The sequence below is a fragment of the Haplochromis burtoni genome, unplaced genomic scaffold (genome assembly GCF_018398535.1).
Source record: "Haplochromis burtoni strain Fernald_Lab_line unplaced genomic scaffold, NCSU_Asbu1 Contig_60, whole genome shotgun sequence".
In the NCBI taxonomy this organism is placed as follows: Eukaryota; Metazoa; Chordata; class Actinopteri; order Cichliformes; family Cichlidae; genus Haplochromis; species Haplochromis burtoni.
Genome location: NW_024582421.1, coordinates 204,930 through 220,147, shown reverse-complemented (window position 1 = coordinate 220,147; position 15,218 = coordinate 204,930). Strand labels below are relative to the sequence as shown.

The following is a 15,218-nucleotide window of genomic DNA, read 5'->3' as shown; positions in this document are numbered from 1 at the left end:
CCCAAAACCCAAAATGTCTTGTTATACAACTTGGGGATAGGTTCAAAAGAAGTTCGTTCAAAAATGAGGCTTTGATTTGGGAGTTAAGGTTGGAAATAAATAAACTGAGTGAAAGTAAAGTTTTCAGTCCATGAATACTGAATGACATGCATCTAGGGATGTGGGATATTTTTACTTTCTCAGCTCAGCCAGTGTTTGTTGTTGCTAAAATATCTGTCTGAATTCCAGCTCAGCAAACAGAGTAAATGCTCAGTGAGGAAATGTACACCATCATTTCTGAGAATAAGGGAGGATTTGGATTAAAACAGATTGAGTATTTTAAAATTTAATACAAGTTTCTCTAAAATTCTTCATTGGAAGCTTGTTGATCAAAACGATTTCCTCAACAGTTCTCAGCTTCTATGTTTAGGCTTTGAACAAAGGGAAATATGTCATTGTTGAATTTCTTCCAACAGGGAGTTTCTTTTTTAGCAGAGACACCAGTTTGTGAACCACACTATTCTGTAAGTGTCAGCTTCCTTGTTGATGAGGCAAAGACTAGTGGGTGTAGATACAAGCAGACAAATAACTAAACCAAACCACACGAGTACCTTTACTTCCCATGTTTTACATTTGTATTCACCAGTGTTTGTATTTTGAAAAGAAGTCATTTAAACTCACCGTGCATAGAGATAAAAGCGATGTGGCCGAAATAGCAATGCCTCAGAGGCTTTGAATTTGAATAAATGGCTCAGTGGTGGCTGATAGCTGGGTCTAAAGATGAACAGGGTCTGCCTCAGTAGGCTGGGAGAAATTGGTTCTATATTTCAAGATAGCTCATGTCTACTTATATCGTTTTTTTTTCTTTTTCTTTTGATGCCGTCATGTTCTTCTCTATGGTTTTGAAAAACAACAGGCTTTATTGTGCTCAGGGACGAATGGATCAGAGAGAATTTGTGGGCCTCTTTATCTTATTCAGGCCTTTGTGCATGTAAATCAGTGTGGCTCTGCTGTAGGTAGGCTGTTATTTCGAATTTGAATCACTGTTCCTTATGAACTAGTTAAGTAAAAAAAACCAAGGTCATCCTCACCTGCATAATCCTATAGAGTTTCTTTATCAGGGGACATTCCCTCCTCTTGAATGTTAGATTTGCCAATCAGGTATTCTGGTCAGGATGTTTGGCTCATTCTTTTTAGAGACCTGCAATATGGAGACTGACACAGATGGGCTTGGAGTGACCACAGAGAATCCGAAGATGGTAAATGGTAGAAATTTTGAAGTCTTTTTAAAATAAAGAAAAACATCTAACAAGATGTATGCTATCGTGATTGGAACGAAGACAAGCAATCTGTTACAATTACAAAGCAATTAAATAAATCAAAGAAATATGCTTGTGAGCAACCTGTACAGCTGTTGCTGTTTTCCTGTCAATATTATTCAAGAATGAAGCTTGATTGCATGTTGACGTATTTATTCTGTGTACCATGTTTCGGGCTTGCTGGCTTGTTTGTTTCTTTCTCTTTGTACTTATGTACCTTTCATTTGTTGCCATATGAAGTGGCTATTAATAGCCACATTGATTTCATTCACAGTGATCTGAAGTGAATGCATACCAGGTGCACACTAAATATCTCTGCACTGTGTGTTTTATGTGGTATGGTATTTTTTTCACTGTTTTTTAAATGAATTAATGACCTGGGGAGAGGGAAGCCATGTGCCTTAAAAAATCCTAGTCAGAACAACTATGTGTAGAATTGCTGTGTAGTCATGGCAACTTTCAATTTGTTTTACTGGTGTACTTTTGTAAGGTGGTAAATCAGTTTCTTGTTTTTAGCTGTTTATTCTCAGTGTCCCCGGGATCCCGGTTTCGTAGTCCAAATAGTAAATGTGTATTTTGTTCCTAGTTTGATTATCCTTGTACTGCAGTAACTCAAATGACAGCAACATTTGATGCTTCAAGCTGAAGTAGGTACCAGGGGATTGTACACCATCTGTACTTGTTTATAGGTCATTTCCCTGAAATGATTTTCAACATACGCACACAGTTTAATGGCTATATGTCATATAAACCTTCTTGAGCTTAGTACTGTCTGCATTATGCTTTCAATTTGTGCTAAATATGGAACATACATCTAAAAACATGTATTAAAATTGCTTGCTTGCCTAGTTATTGTTCTCATTGTTCTGTTACTTGTTACCCTTATTACATTAATATTCATAACCTGTTATTTTGTAAAATACATTTTTAAAGCAAATGTTTATTAATATAGTGTTAATGTAAACACTAATTTGCATACAGTGTTTAGTGTAATTTACTTTAAAACCATGTGCTGAGTCATGAAGTATAAGGAGGACGAAAAATGTTGGGGTACCTTTCACCTGTAGATGCAACTCTTCATCAGCTAAGTGATTTGAAAGTTTTGTTGTCTTCTTTAAGCAGTACAGTTTAGATCCCAGATGTCTGTGATTGACAGGTTGCTGTTGCATGTTATATAGAAATTTACACCTTGGATGCCACACATAGGTTAAAAAAACTATTAAACAAAGCAAGATGATGATGGCCAACACGTAAGAGGAGGCAAAACCAGGTTTCCACAAATCATTGGCCCTGTTATTTTCATTTTGGCTTAATTTCGGATCTTTTTTTACTCCTTGTGTTTCTTTTTCTAGGTACTGTATGTCCATACGTCTTTGACTTTACCCAGCACACTGTTGGTTCTGGAGTTGGTGTCATTATCACCCAGACCAGACTGCTCTCATCAGGCTCTGGGACGAGGCTTTACTGTCCTGGAGCTTTTCACCAACAGGCCAGACACCCCAGCTGCTGATGGGGAGAGAAGGTGATTAGTCCATTCTTAATTCCTCTGCCGAAGGATTAATGAACTTTCTCATGAAGAGATTATTAAAGAGCAGGTGTATTTAGAGTGAAAGAGTTTCTGCCAGAATATTATCCAGGGACTTAGAGTTCACCTAGTTTGCTTGGTCTTTCAAATTTTTAGATCAGTATTCATGTGTAACATATAGATATGGCTTTTTACTCCATGTAGACCTACTATTGTGTGTAAGGTGTTTAAATCAACTAGGGTTTGCTATGCTGGTAAGTACAGTGGAACCCCGACTTACGAAATTAATTCGTTCCTGAGGGTCTTTCGTAAGTCGAAAATTTTCTATTAGCTATAGGCTAATTGCTAACTGCAACAACAATGCATCGTTCAAGTGGAACAGCGAAGCGCAATTACGAAAGCCAAGGGGGTTGTCACATGATTCGGAAGGCATTGTGGGCATTGTAGGCATTCTGGGCTCAGCCAATCAGAGCCAGCGGATTTCGTTATGCTGGCATTTTGCCGTAACACAGGCAGAAATATTGCCGTTAAGTGCCTTCATAACTTGAATTTTTCATTAAATGGGGTATTCGTAAGTCGGGGTTCCACTGTAGTAGAATTATATGTAGCATGTGTGTTTTTGTTATGTGGGGATCTATAGGAGTTTTCTTTACGTGTGAAGTCATGGGTGTTGGTGTTATTTTACGTCCTAGGCTGAATCTACATCACGGATCACCAAGAGCCTTGCTTCACCCTCTAATAAAGGATGCTGTTGACTGTAAGAATACTTTATTCATACTATCTATTTATCAGGTGTATTCACTTTAGGTATTTTTCTCTAGAGTACTCTGGCATGAAAGCTGCTAGGACCACAGTGCATGTGGTCTTTAGCAGTATTTACTTCCAGGCCAGCGAATCTACCTGTATTTGACGTAAAACTTTGACGCCCGCTTAATTTTTAGCTGGGGTTAGGGTTAGAGAAACGGCTGTCAACCAAATGTTTTGAGCTGAACAGTTTTGAACTTTGCTACATTACAAAAATGTGAGCTGTTCAAAAAGTGCGTTATACCTGTGATTCATTTGCTGCTCATACTATCTGAAGGGATTATGTCATCAGGTGTAACCTTTGGAAAGGTTATCGTTATTGTAGTGGTGACCTGTTCTGTCAGTTTTTTCTTTGTACAGAGTCAATCTGCATAAATCTAACTCACAAAACTAAATGCTCTGTACTATGAGCTACAAAATTCAGGGAAGCAAAATAAAATAGTTGCAGAAGTTATTTTAGGTCAGCTAAACTGACACAGAGATACTAAAACTTGAATGATGACTAAAGAAGTCTTTGGTGGGGAAAATCAAACAGTTGTTTGCAGTTGGTGCTAGAATAAAAAGTTACAGCTGATAAACAGTATAATAGAGAATGACAGCCAAATGCGAAATAGAGATCAGAGATATAGTAATTATAGTGAGATGATGGGACATCAGGAAGCATTGCGTGGGCCCTCTGCCATGTAAAGTGACGCAAAGATGTGTCATTTGTCAACTAGTATTTTAACTTTTTTTTTTTAACCAGGTACCATCGCATAAAGATAGCACTTTGGTCAGCTTACATGAAAGAGGGTGTTCAAGAGAGAAAAGGCAGTGACAGATAGCCAGACGTCACACTGTAATGATGATAAAGATTTTTTATGGCCTCTCAGCGCTTGAATCTTGTTTAAAAATAGTGATCATGACGCAAACTTTCAGAAATATTTTCCATTTGGTCGATCACATCTAAGTGCCACAAAGGTGTGTGTGTGTGTAACAAACTAAGAACAAGGGCTAGAAAGAGAGGAACACTTTACAGCAGAGGCAGTAGAGTTATAATAATTTAAAAAAATATATACAGTTTTTTTTAAGCATGTCATTTTTGACAGATTACAACTCCGAGGTCCATCTACAGTAACATCGAGTAATTGACCTGAATCATTTTCAAGGACAGTGCTCAAGCTGACAGTTGTTTTATTAACATAACATCAAGCGTTACATGGTAGAATCCTCACTCAAAGACTTTAAGTGAGTCTGGGACCATGGGTCACAGAAGGCTGCAGCTGCACCTTTGTGCAAAAGAAGGGCAGCCTCCAGGATTTCCTTCTGGTGAAGCCACTCCTGGCAGGCTTGGAAAGTCCTGTTTTAAGATGCTTTTGCCAACTTTTGATCCTTTCCCCTGGGAGAAATGTTTCCACTTCAAAACTGTTTTAGTGCTAATGGAAAAAGAGACAGATTAAATAAATTGTAGGTACATTATGACATAATTTTTATAACCCTATCCTTTTTAAAATCGACAAAGAGAAAGTCTAACATAACCTGATTCCCGGAGTGGGCATTTCTTAGCGTAGACGATCTAGTCATCAATTTTGCAAATTTATATAGGCTGACAGAGGCATCCCCTACCTGATGTTAGAGAGGAGAGAGGTGTGATGTAACGGGGTTTCTGACACCAGCAGTTGTACCGACCCTAAAGCCTGCTTAAGCCACACATTTGAAGCAGACACCTTCTTCACCTTGAAAATATTTTCCTAGGTAGCACTTGGTCAGTGGATTATTGACTATATGACCTCAATGGTTTTTTTTCAAGGCCATTTTCCCCCTTTGAAACAAAATGCAGGTTTTCGCTCCCTGGTAAAAGCTGACAGTTTTGGTTATCTGGGTTACCTTAGATTTAGAGTTGTTTTGGATAATTCTTGGGTTTTCTGCTAAAACACTGGGTTGATCTAGAATTGTCTTTGACTTAAAGCCAAGGCTATGAATTACAAAACAGACGTGCCTCACAGTATGAATAACACGGTGCCCAGTGAGAGCCAGAGTTCCTGTCTTGGCTATCATGTCACATGAATATTAGAAAACCTCCTCTCAAACGGACTGTTATGCTCTCTGAATTATTAAACATAAGCCTGTTATTTAGTGGAAAATTGCTTCTTTCTTTTAAGAGCCATGTTGCTGCTGCTTTTGCTGTAGCTCTTTTGTGTCCAAAGCCTTTTTTCTTAACTTTTAATAACTTTTAGTTTCATCCACTGTGACAGAGACCCGCAGTCCCTATCTGCTGGGTGACATGGAATACTTAGGAGTGGTTTTATTATTTTATTTTATTTTTTAAATAAGTGTCTAAAAAAATTTTGTGCAGAAGTGAATTAAGCACGTTCTTATAGTGGCCATTCATGTCTTATGGTGTGGAAGAATTATAATGAGAAATCATTCCCTAGAGGATGTTTCTTTTTACCCTTCATTCATTAGCAATTCCACATTATGTAATTTCCCTGACTTTGTTTTTGAAAATACTGTGGCTCTAGAGAAGGATAATATCTTTTTTTATGTCTTGATGTGTTGCAAATGAGTCTGGGGTTAAAAGTTGAATTGAATAAAAGTGAATGAATTTAAATAAAAAATGGCTGGATTTCCACACGTCTGCTATATTACAGAGATAGCAAGCATTATAAACCCTCTAATGCTTGCTTGATAGCAACCATTAGAGGGTGTTTCCTTATAGTAATTATAAAAGCTGCTAGCTTAAGGGCTCACACATTTTAGTCCAGAAATGACCACACACAGCAAACATATCACTTTTCCATCTCTATGCACTCTTGTGAAAAAATAATAGCACACTTACTGGTTCCATTAGGAATAAAAGGGTAAGTAGCAGGCAGGTGTTGCTATATAGATACACTTGATTAACTGATCTTCAGTAAGTGTGACCATCTGAATAAAATAATAAGTTTTGACAGCCTGCTGGTCTGGAGCGCAATGCTACAGTTTTCTCAGAAGTGGACATCCCAGCAAATTCACCCCAAGGTCAGTTTGTGCAATGCTCAGAAATTGCAAGAAAACCCAAGAGCTACCCCAGTTAGGATGTTAAATGTTAAAGTTCATGACAGTGCAGTTAGGAAAAGACTGAACTGTAATAGCATGTTTGGAAGGGTTGTCAGGAGAAATCCTGTTCTTTCTAAAAAAGAATCTGGCAGAAAAGTTGTATCTCAACAAAAGACTTTTGCAACAGTGCCACTTGGACTGATGAGACCAAAGTGGAGATGTTTGGCCATAATACACACCATGTTTGGTGAAAGTGAAACACAGCATATCAGCACAAACACCTCATACCAGCTCTCAAGCATGGTGCTGAAGGGTGATGGTTTTAGGCAGTGTGTGATTATCAAATACTTTTATCAAAATAAAAAGTATGTCGTACAGCTCTCTCCATGACCTTTCATCATATATCTTATAGTTAATTTGGTGTCTTTAATTTTTTTCCAAGGTCAACTTTGACCTTGGGAGCTAATGATCAAGGTCAAGGTCAACCACTTAAGCCAACTGAGGTACTCATGCCCTCAAGGCCTGGTAGATTGGTTTGAAGTTTGAAGATGATCCATGAAAAACCTGTGGATAATATAAAGCTTTTTACATTTGGTGTGTGACCTTGACCTGATTTTCACCAAAATGTAATCAGCTTTAGCTGTTATGGGTTTATAACATCACACAAAATTTGAGCATCAAATCTTTTCTATCTGTCAGACAGATAGACGGAAAGACAAATGAACAAATGGAATTACATAGTCTCTCCCTTTGGGGGAGAAAAAAAGATGAAAGTGCTAAAAGCTTAAAAAAAATTACAATAAACAAAAAAATCTGTAGTATTTTTTCTCTTGTCTATTGATGTATTAAACCTTATACTGCTTCTATTTATGTCTTTGTGATTGTGTTTACTGTGTAAATACTGTGTGAACCTGCCTTATTCAAAAACATCAAGAAAACTTTGAGCCATCTATATACAATAGCAGGGCTCTAGACTAACTTTTTGACATGGGCGCACCGATACGCCTAACTTTAAAAATTTAGGCGTACAGGCACAAAAGTTAGGCGCACTCAAATTTTTCAACCGCATCGCTTAACACCGCAGTTTTACATGTGCACTTTCTTTGGGGGAGGAAGTCCATACAGACAATATTAATTTCTAAATTATTAACTAACAAAATTGTGCTTCAAGTGCTTTGTCAATATTGTAAAAAATGTTAAACTTAATCATCATCTTGGCCTCCTCTGACAACCTGTTTGCTGCTGTCTGCTGCTGAAAGGCCGTGGGGAGAGGGGACACTTGGGCAGTGCATTTATTGCAGCATATAATGTGTTTTCTGGATACACTGTGCTTTTTCAGCATTCAAAGATTGATGGCACCGTGTCAGAGCACTGGCTATGAATTTCAGACAGATCAGGCCTTAACTTAACAAAAAAGTTATCAATAGTTCTTTTCATCTTTTCTTATTGCCCACAGCTACATCCACTTCTCTCAGGCCTAGGCTGCTCACTAGGGCTGGGTATCATCACTGATTTCTATAATCCATTCGATTACGGTTCTCAAAGTCCTGATTTGATTCAGTTTAGCCTCAGACAGTCAGAAATATTTTAATTCTGATTATTTATCAGTACTGATACACATGAGACTTCATCAGAATTGTGAAAATCACAGCAGATGCCTTTGTGTGAAAGTAACTGAGAATAAAACACAGAAAAACATGAAGGAGATTTTCCTGGTCTGGCTTTTTATAGCAGATAACCTTAAAAATATTCTGCAATATTCTACAAATTTGCATAATTTTAAGAAATTTAAATTTCTTCAGTATTGAACAGCAGAAATTAGGCTTTCTTGTCCGAGGTCATTTAAGTGGAAAAAGAAAAAGCGCTGTAAACAACGGTAGACTGGTGGGTAATAAGCGAATGAATAATGCAGAAAACAGATTTGAGACGGGAAACTGTTCCTGAAGTACAGAGAGAGAGAGAGCTGTGCAGGAAGTGTGATTTTTATCGTGGTGGAAGCAAAACAGCAAAAGTCAGAGGGAATTCATGACGACATTGATCAAATGTGAAGCGCAGTTTGCTGCTTCTTTTGCTGCTGGCTCGGCGAATTTTGGTTGGAGAGACAAAACCTGCAGCTCAGAATCAGCGCAAAAAGACGTAAACACAGAGCGGACCCGAAGAATCGCTAAGCTCCGACAGCGTGTCCGTGTTCGGGCCGTCGGGTGAGAAAGCCGAGAAAGACGAAGCTGATTCTGATGTGTCGGGTCCGCTCTGTGTTCAGGTCTTTGTGTGGAATCCGTTAATGAATTGATATCGCTTTATTCAAGCTACTCACCTCTCTCTTCCACCTGCACTTTCAACTGGACCACGGCCAATCAGAGAGGTCCCGCCCCTGACTATCTCTGATTGGTTTAGTCCACGATAGGGGCATAATGTGTGGCTGTTGTTGACCACACGGAGAGTTGCAGAGTTTTTTTTTTTTTATTATTTTTTTTACCGTAACAATTGGTCGCACAGGTGCGACCAAATATTTATTTTTAGTCGCACCACTGAAAGATTTGGTCGCATTTGCGACCAAATTGGTCGCACTCTACAGCCCTGAATAGACCTAATTTTCTTTTTTGAGGCCACCACTTGTGCTTTATTTGTAGGCACACTCAGCCGGACAAGCATTCTTTCCACTGTTTGCGGGGCAAAATGCAGCCTTTATCAAAACAATCTACTGAGAATTGTCTGCTAAATCACAATATAAAGCCTTAAAATGAGTCAGTAGCAACTTTTGTTTCCTTTTTGCAATTTTTCATGGGAAAATACATTCATGGGGTTCTTCTCTACGTAAAAATAAAGATAGATCAATGGAAAGAGTGAGTGAAGTGTACGTTTGAAAATGGACCCAATCAATCCAAATGTCAGCAAATTCAAGTTCATGTGCTTTTGGACAGGAGAAAAAGAAATGGGATTTAAGGTTGTGACAGATTTCTACAGCCACATTCAAATGACATTATGGTCACGTTATACTTTTACTTGACCAACACACTATTACTTTGAGTTAATTAAAGAGGATTCATTTCTTTAATATAACTTATTATGAGATTATGGCATACAAAGCAAGGCGGGAAATGCATTTAAAACTGACAGGCCTCGCTGACTGATGCTCTGAAAGTTTCTAAACCCATTCCACATGTAATTTTTTTGATTCTAGAAAACTTTAAGTTGAAGTGAAGAATATCAGTTATTTGAAAACTGTCACCTAAAACCACTGAAACGTAAATGTGAGCTTTTACCCCCCACACATACAGTAAATTGTGTTCTGTGTATGTTTATATAGAAAGTAAAGGTTAATGGATGTATTTAAAAGTTTCACAGTCTGTTATAACAACATAATTTTATAAAGATAATGAATGCCTAGTATGGCAGGTCGTAGTGCCAATATAACCAGTGACTGTCTGCCTCTGGTTGAGTAAAATGATTCCAACACAGGCAGCTGTAGCGATAGTGTTCTGCTGGGCTTCAGCTGAGCTAATTCTGGTCAGTGAACTTGTGCTTTCAACTATGTCTGTTGTGTCTGTCTTTTTATTATAACTGTCAAATAATGTAAATTGGTGTGTGGTTACTTTTGTATACCTTATAAAAAGTCTGTACTCCACTTTTGGTGAGTGAAATTCTTGTTTTTTAACTATATGTCTATTAACAATTACAAGATATGTCTGGCGATGCACTTATACAGTCTATAGATGCATCTTACTAACCAGGATTTCTAGCAAAACTCTAGCATAACTATGTCCTCTACCGTATGATCTAAGTATTGTGATAGTGATAAGCTAAAATACAGGCTTCAAAACTGAGATCACAAACCAATATGAGATGCCACATGGGGCTTTGTCCATCTTCTGTACAGTCTATGGGGATTGCAAAACTGGGTTATTTAAATGTGAAGCACCTACAGTGTTCAGTGATAAAATGAGGGGAGAATTATTATTCTGAAATGCTGTAGACTTATTTGAAACCCGTGATACTGGGTAAGCAAGCATCTTTTTTTTTCTTTAAGTGTATGTGAATTGTCTTGACATTTAGATTTTTTTTTTACTAGACCACATACACTTAAATTGTTACTAATTTTAGGCATAGGCTTGGTGACCTTTATATCAGAAAACCAGTGGAGCAAAGATGTAGACAAAGCAAAAGATTAATATGACAAAAGTATTTTCACACCAGCCCAAGCTACTTTGGCTTTAACTTCACTCTTTCAGCGCCACCTGTGGGTGAAGTACCTCAGTCATAATGTGATGAAATGTAATTCTTTTTTAAGAATTGTTTTATTCATTTTCTTCTGTTTTTTGCTGAACAAACACTGGCAAAGTAAATAAAAGACACCTGATTCTTGTCATATAATTGAAATGAACATCAGGGTAAATTATCTGATAAATAAGGTCAGATGTTGGGAAAAAAAGACTAGTGCAGCCTGGCCTTATTAAAAGAAGACAAACAAAAGTGTTTCATGACTCTAAAAACATGACACCTTAGATAAACATATTTCATCTTCCAGCAGAAGATAAAGTTTGCTTCAATGGTTAAACACTGCTCTAGTCTATAAAACACAGTTCATATAAAAGGCATACAATTGTCCTTCCGTATTGAGTTTCATTATACAATTTGAATTTGAGAGAGCTTAAGACAGGAGAAAATGGTGGCAGCAAAGAAGTCAAAAACCCCCCATTTTCCAGTGCTGGAGTCAGGGTCAAGAGGCAGGAAATGGGAAAAGGAGGAAAAATGAAAGGAAGGAAGTTGCCGTGGGGCTTTTGAAAGTCTTAAAGGATAAAAGCATGAAGGGAGGCAGTATGCTCATTGGCCTGATCTAAGCTTCTCCTCTCAACCAACTGGGAGAAAAGGGGAAGACGCAGAGAGAAGAAAAACTGAAATGAGGATCGAGAGCTGCTCTGGGGACCTGTTAATGTGATGAGAGGACACACAGATGGTACATTGTGTTCACATTAGCATAGCCTTATTTGAAGCCATGATGCATTAATTTATTGTGTATGTCTGAGCATAAGAGGATAGTAAGGTTGTGTCATGACAGATTTTGTCAATTACACACTTAAAAATCCTATCTGTGGCCAAAAAGGAGGTTTTTCAGTGCTTTCAGCAGAGTTATTGCTGTAAATGCTACAAAAGTGTTTGCTTTTGTCACTGCTATGTTTAGTTTGCACTTAAACAATGCTTTTTATCGGATGCAACTCCTTGAGGCTCAAATTGAGCTAGGTTGAAGTCATCATCATGGTGAGGTTTTTCTTGCTGTATATCTCTTGGTAACTGATTAAACACAGCACTGGTCGCAGCTAGATCAACTTCCTCTAGATAGGCTGGTGCCTATTTGCACCAGCACGGTAGGAGCCCATCTAAGCTATTATAGGGCCATAGGCAGGGTACACCCTGGACAGGCTGCCAGTCTGTTGCAGGCCCACAGAGAGACAGACAACCATTCACACTTACATTCACATCTATGAACAATTTAGAATCACCAATAAATTAAACCCCTTTGGACTGTGGGAGTACCCAGACGCAGACACAGGGAGAGCATGCAAGCTCCACACAGAAACGCTCCGGGCAGATGTGGAGTTGCTGCGAGGCAACAGTGCTAACCACAGCGCCACCATGCTGCCACCTGACAGTTAAAAAATATGTTATTATGACGTTTTATTTTTTTTAAATAAAACGACAGTGCACATAATACAGTAAAGGTAATACAGACATTTTTCTCTCATGCGTAGAACCAACTGGGTTTCTGGATCGGGTCGTGAGAGTGACCACTGAGCCGTACATTCTTGTGTGGATTGAAACGAGCCAGCAAAGCAAAGAATTTGCATCAGTTTTTTGTAATCTGACTTACTTGATGAATCACCACAGGCCTATTAGAATTCATTTTAAGATAAAATAAATGTTTTAAACTTTTAAGTATAATGTGAGTGGACAAGTAGCTAATAGAACCTTTGATGTGAGGCTTGAGAGAGAAATTTGGACTTGCCAGATGACTTGGATTTGAATCTATTTACTTAGTTAATAGTCTGGGAGCTCAAATTACCCCCCAAAATACTGAAAAATTTCCTGCTGAACAGCTCTGCCAAATAGTCCTGAGTAATTAGCTATATCACCAATGTCATTATGATTTAATGCACACACATTAGGAAACTGTTAGATCTTGATTTAGAGTATACTCTAAATTCTGATCAAAGAAAACAAATTAAAAAAGTCAAAATAAAAGGAATTGGTTTCGACAGATAAACCAGTAGTTCTGTAGATTTTTATCCAGTGTATCGCCTCCCTGCAGGAGTCCATATGATTCAGATGTGCTAATTATAGTAAATCCTAATAATCATATTGGTAATGATTTAGTACCTTGTCTTGTAAATACAGCCAGAACATTGCACTTATTAAAGAGAATTAACAAGGTCCCAAAAGCGATTGATCCTCTTCTCACTCATCCCTTTGTATCTCACAGGTGGTCTCTACACCCTTGTGTACAATATTTCCCTCTTCATCATGTCTCAGACGACAGTATCTTTCCCTCCTGCTGGTAGTTACCTTAATAGCTCACCTCACAGTTGAGTGATGTCATTCATTACACGCCTGCTTCACACTGCTGAGTATTATATGGCTGTCGCTGTCACACCGTGATCTCTGATTCACCCTGAACCTGAATGCAGTACAGTTAAGCCTGATTTGTAGACACAAGCTGCTGCGGTACCTATTTATCATTCAGTTGAAGCAAATGAGCATCTTAAAAAACAAAACGACTAAAGTTGATCTGATGTTTCTTACACTCTTCCAATCAAAATGACATAGTTTAACTTGTACTGAAAAACTCTGTAACCTAACATAATGAATTATGTATTTAATGTAGTAAGTTTGATTCACTGCAAAAAATGAATATAAAGCCAGCAAATGTTAAACTAACCAGTGCCCCTGTATGTGCTTGACTTTCAGTAATGCCTAAGCTCTCATCTTTATTACTTCTTCTACACAACCTTCTCCCAAAACCACTACCTCTGTTTGATGCCGAGCCATTTTTTTGTTCTCCCCCCCTCCCCCCTCCCCCCGCTCTCCAGTTTCTCGGTTTCACATCTCTTGCCAAGTTGCTGCTCAACTGACTCTGCGGTACCACACTCTGCTGTAAGGAAATTTTGGGGTAGTTTTCTAATCTATGCACAGCATCTGACTGAAACCCAAGCTTGATGCATAATGAATAACACGAAATAAAAGATGAAAAAGTTGCAGACACCTGGGCACCATCTGTGTCAGGAAAGTTCTGTGTTTCTTTTCCCTTTTCCTTTCTCTGCCCATCCTACTTTTCCCTCCCTCCTGTGTGTTCATGGTAAGAAACACCCTTTTAGCGAGAGCTGCTGTTGCCACTAAAAACGTCTGTAGAACAGTTGACACAGTACGACAGTCTTAGAATTTTCCCCAAACCCCTTTTCTTCTTCTTCTACTTCATCTTTTTTGTTGGATTTTGACATAAGCACTTTTTTTGTACTGGTAGAGAGAGTTAAAGGGTTTGTGTGGGATGAGTCATAGACAGGGAGGGGAGGGGAACACAGTGATATACTCCATCATCTTCTTTCCTTCTCAATCCCCTTTCAATGACTTTAGCGATAAAGGTACTAGCGCTGCCCTGAAAATGGATGAAAAGCTGTCTACATCCGAAATGGACGTTCTGTCCATCCTTTTTGGAACTTCAACAGCTTTTCATAAAAATATTATTCTGTGCAGTTGGACGAGAAAAACTAACATTGTTTGTTTTGCTGATTTTTTTATTTTATTTTTAATTTAATTTTTTAAGCTTAAATATACATGTTTGTGATAGATTTTTATATCAGTGAACTTTGTTCTTTTTATTTTCCAAACTCTGATGCATACAGGGGAAAAAACTGCTTCTGTGTGGCTGAGATTCAGCAATTTTTCCAGACTACTGGATTTTGAGTAGTTTTTCTTTATAACTGCAGTGCTGCCTCATCATATTTTGATGCCTGGTGCTTTGGTCTAAAGAAGAGAGTAGACTGAGTTTTTGCGGGCACATTCACAGTCATTGTATTTGTATTAACATATACCATTAACAGTCTTTAATCGTTTGCACAACTCCTTTGCAAGGCGAAAAAGGAAATGTACAAATCTGATGAGAGTTTCAAACACAACATTGTGCCTTCCACAGAGCAGACAAAAGGGTATCCATAAATAGGATAGGAGGAGTTGCAGAGAATATTTTGGCAGGGCTCATACTGTGGAAGATCCGAAATGACACAAAGGTAATCCTATAAAACCCCAACTGCAGGGGGGTTACTTGTCGGAGTGAGTACTCGCAAGCATTAAAGATCTTTAACCATACTGCAGTGCTGTTAGGGCTGAGCTCATTTTTAACCTTGTATGTAGGAAACATACTGTAGTGTAGTTTGGCCTTTTCTAACTGTATGAAGTTGTGATGAATTTACAAAATCAAAAAAAAGAAAAGAAAAAGAATGTAGAAGGTAATTTTTTTAATTATCATTTTTCAAGGCAAAGTGGTAGAATTTAACATCAATAGCAAACCAAAGTCAAACAGTCTA

At 38.1% G+C, this 15,218-nt stretch overlaps 1 protein-coding gene across 3 annotated transcripts in view; it reads left to right on the top strand.

Moving 5' to 3' along the window:
* The window catches only part of nphp4 (nephronophthisis 4), a gene marked incomplete in the record, with an annotated part of 192,717 nt that overhangs the window by 19,438 nt on the left and 158,061 nt on the right, over nucleotides 1-15,218 (top strand). For 2 of the 3 annotated variants that reach the window (XM_042221036.1, XM_042221035.1), the window contains 2 exon segments: nucleotides 2,651-2,820; nucleotides 3,516-3,580. In XM_042221036.1, coding sequence (XP_042076970.1) covers nucleotides 2,651-2,820; nucleotides 3,516-3,580 — 235 coding nt within the window. 3 annotated transcript variants of the gene reach the window in all.